We start from the raw sequence: 16,607 nt of genomic DNA on the forward strand, positions 1-16,607 counted from the left end.
GCTTAACCGAGTCAGACTCAGACCCAATCCTTCGCATGTTAGAAGCTACCTTTGTATCCCTGAACGAATCCAACCCTAACCTAACCGAATCCTGCTGGCTTTGTCACGATGTCAAACCCCCCTTTTTCGAAGGAGTCGCCTTAAACACTCCCTTCAGGTATTCCTCAGCCGACGCCCCTCACCAGTGCAGATGGGACACCCCTCGCAAGGGAATCACCCTAAGTCACAGGCCGAGGCAGATGCTTTGGCAATGCAACCCTAGCTAGGCGGAGGGGCAACGTCTGCACTAAAATCGTCGAGCCTAACAGGAAAAACAATAAGTGGGCAGTCCCATCCGTGTCGGGGATGTGGGTTTGCCAGCGATCCGGAGTGAGTCCTTGTGTGTTCCTTCCCAAATTCAATGACTCTAACGACTTTTGTGTCAAAGTTCTGATTGTTCCTAGGGTCCTGTACCACTCAGACGAAGAAATGTGCCATCTTCTTGAGGGACACAGCCGGCTCCACAAAAGAGAAATATTGACAGGTATAACTATCGCAATGCTGCTCGGCCTGGGAGCAGCCGGAACGGCCACAGGAGTCTCAGCCCTAGCGACCCAGCACCAAGGACTGTCCCAGCTGCAAGCAATGATTGACGAGGACCTGCAAAGGATCGAGAAATCCATCTCTTTTCTAGAGAAGTCAGTCTCCTCACTCTCAGAAGTGGTCTTGCAGAACAGGCGAGGCCTGGACCTCCTGTTCATGCAACAAGGGGGTCTGTGTGCCGCCTTGAAGGAGGAGTGCTGTTTCTACGCAGACCACACGGGAGTCGTGAGAGACTCCATGGCAGAACTCCGGAACCGACTGGCTCAGAGACAGAAAGACAGGGAGTCCCAACAGGGCTGGTAGGGGTCCTGGTTCAATCAATCACCTTGGCTAACCACTCTGATTTCTGTCCTGATAGGTCCATTGGCGATGCTGTTTCTAACAGTCACCTTCGGACCATGCCTGCTGAACAAGCTAGTCTCGTTCGTTCATACCCGCCTGGAACGGACCAACATCCTGTTCTTAGGCCGACGACAATTGCTGTGAATTCAACCGGAGAATTCAACCAGAGAATTCAACCAGGGAACACTGTCAGTCACAAGATTCTCCGAACTTGTCTGGCAAAAGCTTACTCAGGACTCCCAAGACCCTTTTCCGTTGTCAAGTTACAACATTATACCTCATTTAAGTACCTATGTGCATGACTACCTCATTCATTTGTGAAAAAGGGGGGGGAGATGTGGTAGACAGGGAAAGGCACTGCGGAAGATCTCGCGATGTCACGGAAAGCCTGGACCCTTTGATCCCCTTAGATAAGACCATCTGCTTCCCGTAGATAAGAAACTAACATAGGAAGGTAGCCCCCCTTAACCAAATTCCAGTAACTTTCCATCCCCTACCCAGTAACAGTCCACCTCTTACTAACCATAGATGGTAAAGACAGACCCACTTTGACGTAGAGACCCCTTAGACTATAAAAACCCAAGAGATGAGATAAGAAACGCCTTTTGACCGTCCATCACATTGATGTCTGCGTGTGTCATTGGCCCGAGTGGCCCTGGTGAGTGGGCCGCCGTGCTATTCTTCTGAACCAGGTCGCCTGCCTTGCTCCAGAAGGCAACAAAAGGATCAGATAATTTTGTGATACTTGGGAACGCAGAAAAAAGGGCTTGGGACCACAACCACAATCAACACCATAAGCATAAGCGCCATTACCACAGCCACTGCGGTAACATTTGGCACAGAAATAGGATCCGGAATCCTCGTCCTTGAGGTTGTTCATGGTCAGCGTCACCGAGCTCTGCCCGTTGTCCCTGGAGATCCTGAACCGGCCCTTGAACGATGGCGCGTAGAAGGTGTTGGCACCATCACTGCTGATCCCTGTGAGCCACTCCAGCGCCAGCCCGGGTCTCTGGCGATGCCAGCCCAACCCAAAACTGCCAAAACTGAACCCGGACCCTCGGAAGAGGAGGCGCAGGGATCCCCCGGAGGGCTGGAGTTCCCCCCCGCACTCCAGCAGGGTCACGGCTGCCCGGAGCCCTGCGGGACAAAGGGGAGATGGGGATGAGGCCAAAGCTCAACCCTTGACCCAAGTCCTGACTATTGGCCCCAAACTGGGACCCTTGGAGTTCATCCTCCTCCTCCCAGGTGGGTCCCGCCCCTTTTTACAGCTGGCCTTGCCCACTAGGAAGCTCTGGACCAATGAGGTTTCTCATCCCCATCTCCCCTTTGTCCCCCGCAGGGCTCCGGGCAGCCGTGACCCTGCTGGAGTCGGGGGGGGGGGGCCTCCAGCACCCCAGTGGGTCCCTGCGCCTCCTCTGCCGAGGGTCCGGGTTCAGTTTCGGCAGTTTCGGCATGCAGTGGATCCGCCAGAGACCCGGGCAGGGCTTGGAGTTGCTCGCAGGGATCAGTGACAATGGTGGCACCACCAACTATGTGCTATCGGTCAAGGGCCGGTTCAGGATCTCCAGGGACAACGGGCAGAGCTTGGTGACACTGACCATGAACACCCTCAAGGACGAGGATTCCAGATCCTATTTCTGTGCCAAACGTGACAATGGTTATGCTGGTGGTAATGCTGCTGCTGTTTTTGCCTTCACTTCTGCTAGTGACCATGAGGGTCGTGAAATTTCTCCAATCCCAGCGATGCTTCCCCCAAGTTTCAGCCCTTCTAAAACCTCGACCGTTTTCCCCCAAACTCTAGCGTTGTTGCCCCAACTCTGTACGTTCCTCCAGTTTTGCCCATTTCTACATAATCTCTACCGAGTCCCAGGCCCTGATTGTAGGAGGCCTGAACTGGTGGCCAGGGGTGAAGGTTTGGGGCCAATGGTTGAGTTTTTGGGCAGGAGCAGGGGAGGGTTTGGGGTCAGTGCTGACCATTGGGGCAAATGGGGGAGATTTGGGACAAAGGGTCAAGGGCTGAGGTTTGGGGAGGAAGAGTCTGGGTTTGGGGACATGAGGGGATCTGATGGGGTGGTGCAACCACCGGAATGGTCAATATAGGCAGCAACAGGGTTACCAGTATTGACAGATTTCCCACAGAAATAGGATCCGGAATCCTCGTCCCTGAGGTTGTTCATGGTCAGCGTCACCGAGCTCTGCCCGTTGTCCCTGGAGATCCTGAACCGGCCCTGCACCGACGACGCGTAGTCCAGGTAACCACCATTGTTGTTCACACTCATGATGTATTCCAGTGCGTGCCCGGGTCTCTGCCGACACCAGCCTATCCCAAATTGTCCAAAATTGAACCCGGACCCTCGGCAGAGGAGGCGCAGGGAAGCCCCGGGGGGCTGGAGGTCCGCCCCCCACTCCAGCAGGGTCACGGCCGCCCGGAGCCCTTCAGGAAAAAGGGGAGAAGGGGATGGGAAACCTGCTTGGCTGAGGGCATGAATGGGTGGTAGTGTCAGCTTGAAAAAGGGGGCATGACCCACCTGGGAGGAGGATGATGAACTCCAAGGGTCCCAATTTTGGCCCAGAGTAAGGATTTGGGTCAAGGGTTGAGTTTTGGCCCCATCCCCATCTCCCCTTTGTCCCGCAGGGCTCCAGGCGGCCGTGATCCTTCTGGAGTTCGGGGGAGGCCTCCAGCCCCCCGGGGCGTCCATGCGTGTCCTCTGCCGAGGACCGGATTTGATTTCGGGAGCAATGGAATGTTCTGGGTGCGCCAGAGACCTGGGCAGGGTCTGGAGTGGCTCGCGGGGATCCGCAGGGACGGTTCCATCGCCCACTACGGGGCGTCATTCAAGGAGCGCATGAGGATCTCCAGGGACAACGGGCAGAGCTCAGTGACGCTGACCATGAACAACCTCAAGGACGAGGATTCCGGATCCTATTTCTGCGCCAAATCTGCTGATAATTATTCGGGGAATAATGCCTTTAATGTTTACCCAATCCCCATGGCTGTGTCCCGCCCTGTCCCCGTTCCCCAGACCCATCCCCCAGTCCCCAGCCCCTGACCCCATTCCTCTCCCCGTGTCCCAGCTCTGAACTGGTTCTGCCCCAATCTCATTTCCTGGCCCCAAACCTCAGCTCTGGACTCCACGTCCCAAACTATTCCCCAAAACTGACGAGGATGTCCCAGATCCGGCCCCACCGTGTCAATCTGCCTTTGCTTTGTGTGATTGGCCACAAACCTCTCGCGCTGAGCTGTTCCATTGAGTTCTGTGTGTGCTGCCAGGGCCGTGAGCCGCCGGCACCTCCCCATGGCCACAGCCCGGTGAGGGGAGCGATGGTGGGAAACCGAACGGCTCCAGAGGGGTCCCTACAGCCCCGTCCCAGTCGGGATTGGGACAGAGACCCCCGGGCGGGGATGGGCCAAGGGCTGAGGATTGGGGGAAATGTTGGGGGTTTGGGGACAGGAGAAAACGCTGAGATGGGGGCGTGGATCCACCATTGGGGTCTTCAGCACAAGGAACAGCATCCCAATCACAAGCATAACCAGATTTGGCACAGAAATAGGATCCGGAATCCTCGTCCTTGAGGTTGTTCATGGTCAGCATCACCGAGCTCTGTCCGTTCTGACTGGATATCCTGAACCAGCCCTTGACTGACGGCGCGTAGAAGGTGCTGCCACCATTGCTATAGATGCTCGCGAGCCACGCCAGCCCATGCCCAGGACTCTGGCGCACCCAGTTCATGGCAAAACTGCCAAAATCGAACCTGGCCCCTTGGCAGAGGAGGCGCAGGGAACCCCCGGGGGGCTGGAGATACCCCCCCCACTCCAGCAGGGTCACGGCCGCCCGGAGCCCTGCGGGACAAAGGGGAGATGGGGATGAGAAACCTGATTGGTCCAAAGCCCCAAACGGGGGGTGGTTGGCTGGAAAAAGGGGTGGGATCCACCTGGGAGTCCAAGCAGGAGCAGCGGGAGAAAGCAGATGGAGAGTCCCAAGGGTCAAATTATGGGTCAAAGAATCAGGATTTTGGGGTCCGTGGTTGAGCTTTGTCCATCCCCATCTCCCATTTATCCCGCGGGGCTCCGGACAGCCGTGACCCTGCTGGAGTGCGGGGGGGACCTCCAGCACCCTGGGGGGTCCCTGCGCCTCCTCTGCCGAGGGTCCGGGTTCATTTTCGGGAGTTTTTGATTCAGTTGGCTTCGCCAGAGACCCGGGCAGGGGCTGGAATGGCTCGCGGGGATCAGCAGTGGTGGTTACACCTAGTACGCGCCATCCTTCAAGGGTCGGGTCACGATCTCCAGGGACAACGGGCAGAGCTCAGTGACGCTGACCATGAACAACCTCAAGGACGAGGATTCCGCCGTCTATTTTTGCCGAAAATCGGTTGGTACTGGTGATGGTGGTGCTTCTGGTAATTGAGGTCATGATGATGGTTGTGTCCCCATCTCCGTGTCCCCCCTGTCCCCGTTCCCCAGACCCTTCCCCCAAACCCCCAGCCCACACCCAGCCCTTGAACATTGATCCCAACCTTGCTCTGCCTCGGCCCCAGTTCTCACCCACTGACCCCAAACCACAACTCCTCACCCCAAATCTCTTTGTGCCCAAAAACTTTGCTCTGAAGGTCGGGGTTTGAGGCCCAGGGTCCAAATTTGGGGACAAAGGTTGAGGATTTGTGTCAGCAGCTGTGGCTGGGAGCGTTAAGTGGGGTGTTGGGGCAGAATGAGGCGATTTTTGGTGCAAACATAGTTGGATTTGGGGCAGAACCAGTTTGCGGGTTTCAGCTCCGTGGTTGGTGGTGTTGGAAATGGTGGAGATCTGGGACAAAGGGTCAAGAATGGGGTCGAGGACTGAGATTTGGAGGAAGGGTCAGAGATTTGGGAAGAGGAGGGGCTCAGAAATGGCGATGCCACCACCGGCACAGTCAGTATAAGTAGCAGCAGCAGCGGTACCAGTGCTGAAAGATTTGGCACAGAAATAGGATCCGGAATCCTCGTCCTTGAGGTTGTTCATGGTCAGCGTCACCGAGCTCTGCCCGTTGTCCCCGGAGATCCTGAACCGGCCCTTGACCGAATCCGCATAGTAGGCGCTGCCACTGCTGCTAATAATTGCGACTGCTTCCAGCCCCTGCCCGGGTCTCTGTCGATGCCAGCCCATCCCAAAACTGCCAAAATCGAACGCGGACCCTCGGCAGAGGAGGCGGAGGGACCCCCCGGGGGGCTGGACGTCCCCCCCGCACTCCAGCAGGGTCACGGCCGCCCGGAGCCCTGCGGGAAAAAGGGGAGATGGGGATGAGAAACCTGATTGGTCGAGGGCCTAAAAGCTGGTGTGGCCAGCTGGAAGAAGGGGCAGAACCCACCTGGGTGGAGGATGATGAACTCCAAGGGTCCCAGTTTGGGGCCCAGAGTCAGGATTTGGGTCAAGGGTTGAACTTTGGCCTCATCCCCATCTCCCCTTTGTCCCGCAGGGCTCCAGGCAGCCGTGACCTTGCTGGAGTGCGGGGGGGACCTCCAGCCCCCAGGGGGGTCCCTGCGCCTCCTCTGCCAAGGGCCCGGGTTAAGTTTTGGGAATTTTGGAATGTTCTGGATTCGACAGAGACCCGGGCAGTGGCTGGAATGGCTCGCTGGAATCTACAAAACTGGTTCCAGCACCTACTACACGCCATTGGTGCAGGGCCGGTTCACGATCTCCAGGGACAACGGGCAGAGCTCGGTGACGCTGACCATGAACGACCTCAAGGACGAGGATTCTGCCACCTATTTCTGTGCCAAATGTTATAGCAGTGGCTGTGGTAATGGCGCTTATGCTTATGGTGTTGATGGTGGTTGTAGTCCCGAGCCCTCTCCTCTCTCTTCCCAATTATCTCAGAATTCTCTGATCCTTCCCCAAAATCCCTACCCCTCTTTCTCAAATCTTGACCTTTTTCCCAGAAACTCCGCCCTTCTGCCCCAGCTTTTGGTTTCCCCCATCTTTCCCCATTTCTCCCCAGTCTGGCCCTTCTCCTCCATCCCAGTGCAGAACGGGGATCGCTCCAGGGCCCTTTGCACACAAAGCTTTTTGTGCAGCCGGCGCTCTGCCGCAGCGCCCCGAGGCTGAGCTGTCCTCTCCCAAACACAGATGTTCACAATGACCAAAACCAGGAACTTTGTGTTTCCTTTCCTTCCCCGCCGGGCCCCGGCAGCTGCCGGGGAGGAAGTGGGGGGAGGTTGCGGAGCCCCAAAATCGCGGCGTCTTCTCCTCCCTCCCTCCCTCCCTCCCTCCCTCGCTCCCACCTGGGGCTTCACTTCTCCCTCAGCGGCCGCGGTGTCTGGGGCTGGGCTGGAATCCTCTCTGGGAGCTCTGGAGAAAAAACCCTTTTTTAACCAAAAACACCTGAAACATAGGGGAGATGAAACTGTTTAAATTGATCACGAGCCAAGGGCTCCATGCTGAGAGAAGCAGATGGGTGCAAGGGTGGAGTCACCTGGAACGTTCCATCGGTGAAGGGCTGGGTCAGCACGGCCAGGGACAGCGGGCTGAGCTCAGTGACGCTGGCCATGTGTGACCACAGGGGAGAGGTCTGGGGACAGCTGAGGACACAAATATGTGGACAGGGCCAAAAGCACTGGCAATATCAGCATTGCCAGCAGAAATACGCTTGGCACAGAAATAGGATCCTGAATCGTCGTCCTTGAGGTTGTTCATGGTCAGCGTCACCGAGCTGTGCCCATTGTCCCTGGAGATCGTGACCCGGCCCTTGACCGACGGCGCGTTGAATGTGTTGACACCATCAGCATTGATCCCAGCAACGAATTCCAGCGCCTGCCCGGGTCTCTGGCGCACCCAGAACATTCCAAAACTCCCAAAATCGAACCCGGACCCTCGGCACAGCAACGTCAGGGACCCCCCGGGGGGCTGGAGGTCCCTCCCACACTCCAGCAGGGTCACGGCCGCCCAGAGCCCTGTGGGACAAAGGGGAAATGGGGATGAGGCGATGCAAAACTCAGGCAGAACTGCCCAATTAATTAATGGGTGGATTGGGGCTAATTGCAGTGTTGAAGGCACTTCTCCATACAGGAAACCTCTGTTAGATATTTAAAGCCAGACAAAGGGATTTTGGGGCAAAACTGGTGAAGGTTTGGGCATGTGGGAATGGCCGTGACCCTCCTGGAGTGTGGGGGGGACCTCAGCCCCCTGAGGGGTTCCTACGCCTCCTCTGCCGAGGGTCCGGGTTCGATTTTGGCAGTTTTAACATGTGCTGGATGCGCCAGAGACCCGGGCATGGGCTGGAATGGGTGGCATGGATCACCAGCAATGGTGTCTACACCAGCTGCGCGCCATCGGTCAAGGGCCGGGTCACGATCTCCAGGGATAACGGGCAGAGCTCGGTGACGCTGACCATGAACAACCTCAAGGACGAGGATTCCGCATCCTATTTCTGTGCCAAACATGCTGATAATGGTTGCTGCAGTCCTGGTGCTTATAGTGAAGGTGACAGTTGTGGATCCAGCCCCCTCTCAGTGTCTCCCCCTGTCCCCAAATCGAGACCCTTCCCCCAAACCTCACCCATTGACTCAGCCCTTGATCCTTTGTCCCCATTTGCCCCAATGGTCAGCACTGACCCCAACCCTCCCCTGCTCCTGCCCCAACACTCAACCATTGGCCCCAAACCTTCACCCCTTGCCCCCAGTTCAGGCCTCCTCCAATCTGGGCACGGGAACTGGGGTAGATTTGGGTGAAATGGGCAAAACTGCGGGAAAGTCGAGAGTTGGGGCAAAGATGGTGGACGCTGGGGGAGAAGGTCAAGAATTGGGTCAAGGGTTGTGATTTGGGGCAGGATTTGGGGATTTTGGGACATTTGGGGAGCCAGGGATGGGGGTTTTGGTGCCACCACCAGCATCATCACCGTGTCCGGAGCTCCCAGAGAGGATTCCAGCCCAGCCCCAAGGAGCAGCACCAGATACCGAGGCTGCTGAGGGAGAAGTGAAGCCCCAGGTGGGAGCGAGGGAGGGAGGAAGGAGAAGACGCCGCGATTTTGGGGCTCCGCAACCTCCCCCCACATCCTCCCCGGCAGCTGCCGGGGCCCGGCCGGGGCGGGAAAGGAAACAGAAAGTTGCTGGTTTTGGTCATTGTGAACATCTGTGTTTGGCAGAGGGCAGCTCAGCCTCGGGGCGCTGCGGCAGAGCGCCGGCTGCACAAAAAGCTTTGTGTGCAAAGGGCCCTGGAGCAATCCCCGTTCCACACTGGGACGGAGGGGAACTGGGGGAGATTAGAGAGAAATGGGCAAAATTGGGGGAAACCAAAAGCTGTGGCAGCAGGGATGGAATTTAGGGGGAAATGGTCAAGATTTGAGAAACAGGGGTGGGGATTTTAGGGAAGCATAGGAGAATTCTGAGATATTTGGGAACAGAGAGGAGAGGGCTTGGGACCACAACCACCATCAACACCATAACCAGCACCACCACCACCACAACCACTGCTGTAACATTTGGCACAGAAATAAACGGCGGAATCCTCGTCCTTGAGGTTGTTCATGGTCAGCATCACCGAGCTCTGCCTGTTGTCCCTGGAGATCCTGAACTGGCCCTTGACCGATGGCACGTAGTGGGTGTTGGCACCAATGTAGTAGATGCTTGCGACGTATTCCAAAGCCTGCCCGGGTCTCTGGCACATCCAGAACATGGAGAAACTACCGAAACTTTACCCGAACCCTCGGCAGAGGAGGCACAGGGATCCCCCGGGGGGCTGGAGTTCACCCCCGCACTCCAGCAGGGTCACGGCCGCCCGGAGCCCTGCGGGACAAAGGGGAGATGATGATCAGAAACCTGATTGGTGAAGAGTGCTCAACCTCGCATGACATGCTTCAAAAATTGGACAGGACTCACATGGGTGGAGGATGATGAACTCCAAGCGTCCCGATTTGTGACCAAGATTGAGGACTTGGGTGAATGGTTGAGCTTCGGCCTCATCCCCGTCTCCCCTTTGTCCCGCAGGGGTCTGGGCGGCCGTGACCCTGCTGGAGTGCGGGGTCACCTCCAGCCGCCGGGGGGTCCCTGCGCCTCCTCTGCCGAGGGTCCGGGTTCAGTTTCGGAAGTATTGCCATGCAGTGGGACCGACAGAGACCCGGGTAGGGGCTGGAATTCGTCACCTACATCAGGAGCGATGGTTCCAACATTTACTATGCGCCATCAGTCAAGGGTTGGTTCACAATCTCCAGGGACAACGGGCAGAGCTCGGTGACGCTGACCATGAACAACCTCAAGGATGACGATTCCGGATCCTATTTCCATGCCAAGGGTGCCGACAGCAATTGGGCTGCTAATGCTGATCGTGTTCAACCCATGCTCTTGTCCCACCCAGACCGACTGTCCCAGACCCTTCTCCCAAACCTCAGCCCCTGACCCCATTCCTGACCCGGTGTCTCAACCCTGCGCTGGCTCGGCCCCAAATTCTCTGCTCTTGACAACAAAGTTGACCAAAATTTTGACCCAAATCTTGACTGCCAACTTCGGAGGAAAGTTTTGGGGCACAAAGTGGATATTTGGGGTCAGGAGTTGTGGTTTGGGGTCAGCGGGTGAAAATTGGGGCTGAGGCAGAGCAAGGTTGGGATCAATGGTCAAGGGCTGGGTGTGGGCTAGGGGTCTGGGTAAAGGGTCTGGGCAACGGGGACGTGGGGGGGATATGGAGATGGGGATGGGGACAGCACCGGCAGTGTCAATATAACCAGCAGTAGGAGCAGCAGCAGCATCATCAGATTTTGCACAGAAATAGGATCCGGAATCCTTGTCCTTGAGGTTGTTCATGGTCAGCGTCACCGAGCTCTGCCTGTTGTCCCTGGAGATCGTGAACCGGTCCTTGACTGACGGCGCGTACTCGGTGTAACCTCCATTGTCACTGATCCTTGCAACAAATTCCAAACCCTGCCCGGATCTCTGGCGCATCCAGCCCATCCCAAAATTGCCAACACTGAACCCGGACCCTCGGCAGAGGAGGCGCAGGGAGGCCCCGGGGGGCTGGAGGTCCCCCCGCACTCCAGCAGGGTCACGGCCGCCTGGAGCCCTGCGGGACAAAGGGGAGATGGGGATGGGAAACCTGATTTAGCAAGCAGGCAAGAAGGGGCGTGGCCAGCTGGAAAAAAGGGGCGGAGCCCACCTGGGAGGGGCAGCAGGATCAGCAGTGCCAGGAGCCGGAGGGAGCCGGACGCCGTGGCCGGGATGTGCCCGGGTTGGGGTCCCGGGGGGAATTGGGGGTCGTTAACAGTGTATTAACTGTGTAATCAATGCAGAATGCTCAGGATGAGGTGTCCAAGTAATTAAAGAATGGATTGGGGTTAATTGCAGTGTTTGAGGAATGTTGAGATATGGAAAACTCTGGTGGGGTTTTGGGACCAAATCAGGGGAGTGATGAGTGAAACCAGTGAAGATTTGGGGATGGGCTCCGGGCGGCCGTGACCCTGCTGGAGTGCGGGGGAGACCTCCAGCCCCCCGGGGAGCCCCTGCGCCTCCTCTGCCGAGGGTCCGGGTTCAGTTTCGGGAATTTTGGGCTGGGATGGATCCGCCAGAGACCCGGGCAGGGGCTGGAGTGGCTCGCGGGGATCACCAACACTGGTGGAAACATCGGCTACGCGCCATCGGTCAAGGGCCGGTTCACGATCTCCAGGGACAACGGGCAGAGCTCGGTGACGCTGACCATGAACAACCTCAAGGACGAGGATTCCGGATCCTATTTCTGTGCCAGGGCTTTTTGTGCCAGTTGTTGGGCTGTTGCTAATCATGGTGACAATGCTGTTGATAGCGTCAAACTTCTAGTTTTTGCTCCTGTCCTATCATTGGATCTCCAAATTTTCGATTTTCGTCCCAAACCTCACCTCTTGTCTCAGATCTTGACCCTTTGTCCCTATTTGCATCAATGGTCAGCACTGACACCAAACCCTCGCCTGTTTCTGCCCCAAAACTCAACCATTGGCCCCAAACCTTAACCCTGACCCTTTGTCCCTGCCCTGCCCCCTTTGCCCCAACACTGCCCATTGGCCCCAAACCCTCCCCTGGGTCTGGCCCCAAACTCAACTCTCGGCCCCAAATCTCGCCCTGGTCCCCCCAAAGTGCCCAAAGGGCTGAGATTTTGTGTGAAATTTGTTAAATTCTCGCACCAACTCAGTTGGGTTTGGGGCACCACCAGACGGGGTTTGGCGTCTTTGGTCACCATGGGTGGAAATGGGGCAGATCTGGGACAAAGGGTCAGATGATGGGACTGGGATGTGGGGGAAGGGTCTTCGGCTTTGGGGAAAGGTGGGGACACAGCGATGGAGATGGATCCACCAATGGTGCATTTACAAATAGCAGGAGGGCCCCAATTATCAGCATAAGCACGTTTGGCACAGAAATAGGATCCGGAATCCTCGTCCTTGAGGTTGTTCATGGTCAGCGTCACCGAGTTCTGCCCGTTGTCCCTGGAGATCCTGAACCGGCCCTGGACTGAATCCGCATACCCGGTGCTCGAACCATCGTTCCTGATCCCAGCGACCCACTCCAGCCCCTGCCCGGGTCTCTGGCGTATCCAGTGCATGGCAAAACTGCCGAAACTGAACCTGGACACTCGGCAGAGGAGGCGCAGGGACCGCCTGGGGGGCTGGAGGCCCCCCCCGAACTCCAGCAGGGTCACGGCCGCCCGGAGCCCTGCGGGACAAAGGGGAGATGGGAATGAGAAACCTGATTGGCTTCTGACCAGAAGTGAACATGGCCATGCCAGAAAAAGCGTGTGGGACCCAACTTGGAGAGGCAGCAGGAGCAAAACAACCAGGATGGGATGGTCCATGGTTCACAGTTTGGGGCCAAGGGTCAGGATTTGGGTCAAGGGTTGAGCTTTGGCCTCATCCGCATCTCCCCTTTGTCCCGCAGGGCTCCGGGCGGCCGTGACCCTGTTGGAGTGCGGGGGGACCTCCAGCCCCCCGGGGAGTTCCTGCGCTACCTCTGCCGAGGGTCCGGGTTCAGTTTCGGGAGCTATGACATATTCTGGATTCGCCAGAAACCCGGGCAGGGGCTGGAATATGTCGCAAGGATCCACAGCAGTGGTGCTTACGCCGACTACGCGCCATCGGTCAAGGGCCGGTTCACGATCTCCAGGGACAACAGGCAGAGATCGGTGACGCTGACCATGAACAACCTCAAGGACGAGGATTCCGGATCCTATTTCTGTGGTAGAAGTGTTGTTGGTAGTGCTGGTTGGAACGCTGCTGCAGGTATTGGTTACTCTCATGTTTAGGTTGCATTTGGCCATGTTCCTGTTCCCCGGTCCCCACCTATCTCCATTCTCTGGACCCTTCCCCAAAACCCCAAGCCTGGACCCCATTCCTGTCCCCATGTCCCAATCTTGGAGTGGTTCGGCCCCAAATCCGCTCTCTGCACATTACTACAAAGTTGTCTCAAACCTTAACCCTTGGCTTGAAGTATCCACTTTCAGAATCAAGTTTTGGGGCACAAAGTGGAGATTTGGGGTCGCGAGTTGTGGTTTGGGGTCAGGGAGTGAGATTTGGGGCCGAGGCAGAGCAAGGTTGGGATCAATGGCCAAGGGCTGGGTGTGGGCTGGGGGTCTGGAGGAAGGGTCTGGGCAACGGGGACGGGGGGGACGAGGAGATGGGGACAGCAAGGGCATCGTCACTATAATCAGCAGGAGCAGCACCCCCAGCACCAGGAGCTTTGACACGCAAATAGGATCCAGAATCCTCGTCCTTGAGGTTGTTCATGGTCAGTGTCACCGAGCTCTTCCCGTTGTCCCTGGAGATCCTGTACCGTCCCTTGGCTGACGGTGCGTAGTAGGTGCTGGAACCAGAAGGGCTGCTGATCCCCGCGACGAATTCCAGCCCCTGCCCGGGTCTCTGGCGCACCCAGTACATGGTGACACTGCCGAAACTGAACCCGGACCCTCAGCAGAGGAGGCACAGGGACCCCCCCGGGGGTCTGGAGGTCCCCCCGCACTCCAGCAGGGTCACGGCCGCCCGGAGCCCTGCGGGACAAAGGGGAGATGGGGATGAGAGACCTGAGTGTGTCGTAGGATGGGGACCAGGAGACCAGCTGGTTCATCACAGCTCCGGTTTATTGAAGAAAGCATCAAACACTTATACAGCAAATAATAAGCTTATGAATATTCTGTAAGCCAAGCAATCTATTGGTTAAACTATACCATGAACTCTTCCTCATTCCTTAGGGGTTACATCTCTCTTTTCTCATGTCTCTTTCACTATTTGTTATCCTACTACAGCTAGGCCCAAGGACACACTGTCTCACAGGTGCAAGATTTGGAATTAGGCACGGCTTTGTACTTTTCCATTCTCTAGTCTGCTAAATTTCCCAACATCAAACCACAACTCCTGACCCCAAATCTCCTCTTTGTGCCCCATAACTTGGCTCTGAAGGTCGGGGTTTGAAGCCCAGGGTCCCGATTTGGGGACAAAGGTTGAGAATTCGTGTCAGCGGCTGTGGCTGGGAGCGCTAGGTGGGGATTTGGGGTAGAATTGGGTGAGTTTTGGGGCCAAAGCAGTTGGGTTTGGGGTACGACCACTTTGGGGGTTTTGGATCCATGGTTGGTGGTGTGGGAAATGGGGGAGATCTGGGACAAAGGGTCAGGAATGGGGTCACGGACTGAGATTTGGGGGAAGGGTCTGGGGATTGGGGACAGGAGGGGATCCAGTCAAGGGCAAGAGGCCAAGAACAGAGACATCATTACCCCAGCTGGCACCAGCAGCTTTGGCACAGAAATAGGATCCGGAATCCTCATCCTTGAAGTTGTTCATGGTCAGCGTCACCGAGCTCTGCCCGTTTTCCCTGGAGATCCTGAACCGGCCCTTGACCGATGGCGCGTACTCGGTGTTACCACTACTGCTGATCCCTGCGAGCCACTGCAGCCCCTACCCGGATCTCTGATGGATCAAGAACATTCCATAAACGCCAAGACTGAACCCGGACCCTCGGCAGAGGAGGTGCAGGGACCCCCCGGGGGGCTGGAGGTCCCCCCCGCACTCCAGCAGGGTCATGGCCTCTTCCTCGTCCCCAAACCTTCACTGATTTTGCCCCAAATTTCCTTTTGTCGGGGCCCAAATATCTAACAGAAATTTCCTGTATGGAAAAGTTCCCTAAACCCTGCAATTAGACCCAATCCATCCATTAATTAATTGGACAGCTCTGCTGGACTTTTGCATCACCCCACCCCCATCTCCCCTATGTCCTGCAGGGCTCCGGGCGGCCATGACCCTGCTGGAGTGCGGGGGGGACCTCCAGCCCCCTGGGGGGTCCCTGCGCCTCCTCTGCCGGGGGTCCGGGTTCAGTTTCAGCAGTTTTCCCATGCAATGGATCCGCCCGAGACCCGGGCAGGGGCTGGAATACGTTGCGGGGATCTGGAGCAGTGGTGCTTACATCTGCTACAGTCCATCGGTCAAGGGCCGGTTCACGATCTCCCAGGACAAAGGGCAGAGCTCCGTGTTGCTGACCATGAACAACCTCAAGGACGAGGATTCCGGATCGTATTTCTGTGCCAGGGGTGCTGATGATAATGGTGCTCTTTATGATGCCTATTGCATTGATGCCTCGCCGTGGCCGTGTCCCCACCTGTCCCCATTCCCCAGACCCTTCCCCAATCCCTAGCCCCTGACCCCATTCCTGTCCCCGTTTCCCAGCTCTGAGCTGGCTCTGCCCCACATTCTCAGCTCTTGGCCCCAAACCTCAGCTCTGGGCTCCACGTCTCAGCCTAGGTCTCAAAACCTGGGTGCAAATGGCCGAGATTTGGGGAAAATGGGCCAGATTTTGGTCTCTGGTAGTCACCAATGGGGTCAAGGGCTGGAGGGAAGGATCGGGGGAAGAGGGTAGGGGGGCACACAGGGACGGGGATGGGATCCAACAGCAGCAGCAACAGCAGCAACAGCAGCATAAGCACCCCAACCAGCAGAAGCACATTTGGCACAGAAATAGGATCCGGAATCCTTGTCCTTGAGGTTGTTCATGGTCAGCGTCACCGAGCTCTGCCCGTTGTCCCTGGAGATCGTGACGCGGCCCTTGAACGCAGACGGGTATCTGGTGTATCCATTGCTGTCAATGCCTGCGACAAATTCCAGCCCCTGCCCGGGACTCTGGCGCACCCAGCCCATCCCAAATTGTCCAAAACTGAACCCAGACCCTCGGCGGAGGAGGCGCAGGGACCCCGCGGGGGGCTGGAGGTCCCCCCTGCACTCCAGCAGGGTCACGGCTGCCCGGAGCCCATCCCCAAATCTTTAACAATTTCCCTCATAACTCCGCTGGTTTGGTCCCAAATCTCCATCAGATTTTTCTGGAATCCTGAGGTCCCTCTAACCCTACAAGTTAACTCAATATTCTCATTAATTAATTGCACACCTTGACAAGAGTGTTCCACATTGATTTCAAAACTAAAACCAGCATTAACCATCCCCAACCTCGTCACATCACGGCCAAGGCCTCAAGCTCCCTCCGGCTCCTGGCCCTGCTGCTCCTGCTGCTCCTCCCAGGTGGCCCTGACCCTTTTCCCCTTCTGAACCAATCAGGCTTCTGATCCCCATCTCCCCTTTGTCCCGCAGGGCTCCGGGCGGCCGTGACCATGCTGGAGTGTTGGGGGACCTCCAGCCCCCCGGGGGGGTCCTTGCGCCTCCTCTGCCGAGGGTCCGGGTATGATTTTGGGAATTTTGCCATGAACTGGGTTCGACAGAGACCCGGGCAG

General features: G+C 57.0%; 1 gene segment (V, D, J or C); it reads left to right on the forward strand.

Moving 5' to 3' along the window:
• The first annotated feature begins 2,376 nt into the window (after window positions 1-2,376).
• LOC128933600 (Ig heavy chain V region 3-like) lies at window positions 2,377-16,485 on the forward strand. The segment is given in 5 exon segments: window positions 2,377-2,473; window positions 3,560-3,677; window positions 11,310-11,625; window positions 12,912-12,983; window positions 16,468-16,485. Coding segments are annotated over 5 exon segments (621 nt in total).
• The last annotated feature ends 122 nt before the right edge of the window (window positions 16,486-16,607 follow it).

This window comes from Melozone crissalis, unplaced genomic scaffold (assembly GCF_028551555.1).
Source record: "Melozone crissalis strain CALT ecotype California unplaced genomic scaffold, PUWL_Pcris_2 ptg000011l_1, whole genome shotgun sequence".
In the NCBI taxonomy this organism is placed as follows: Eukaryota; Metazoa; Chordata; class Aves; order Passeriformes; family Passerellidae; genus Melozone; species Melozone crissalis.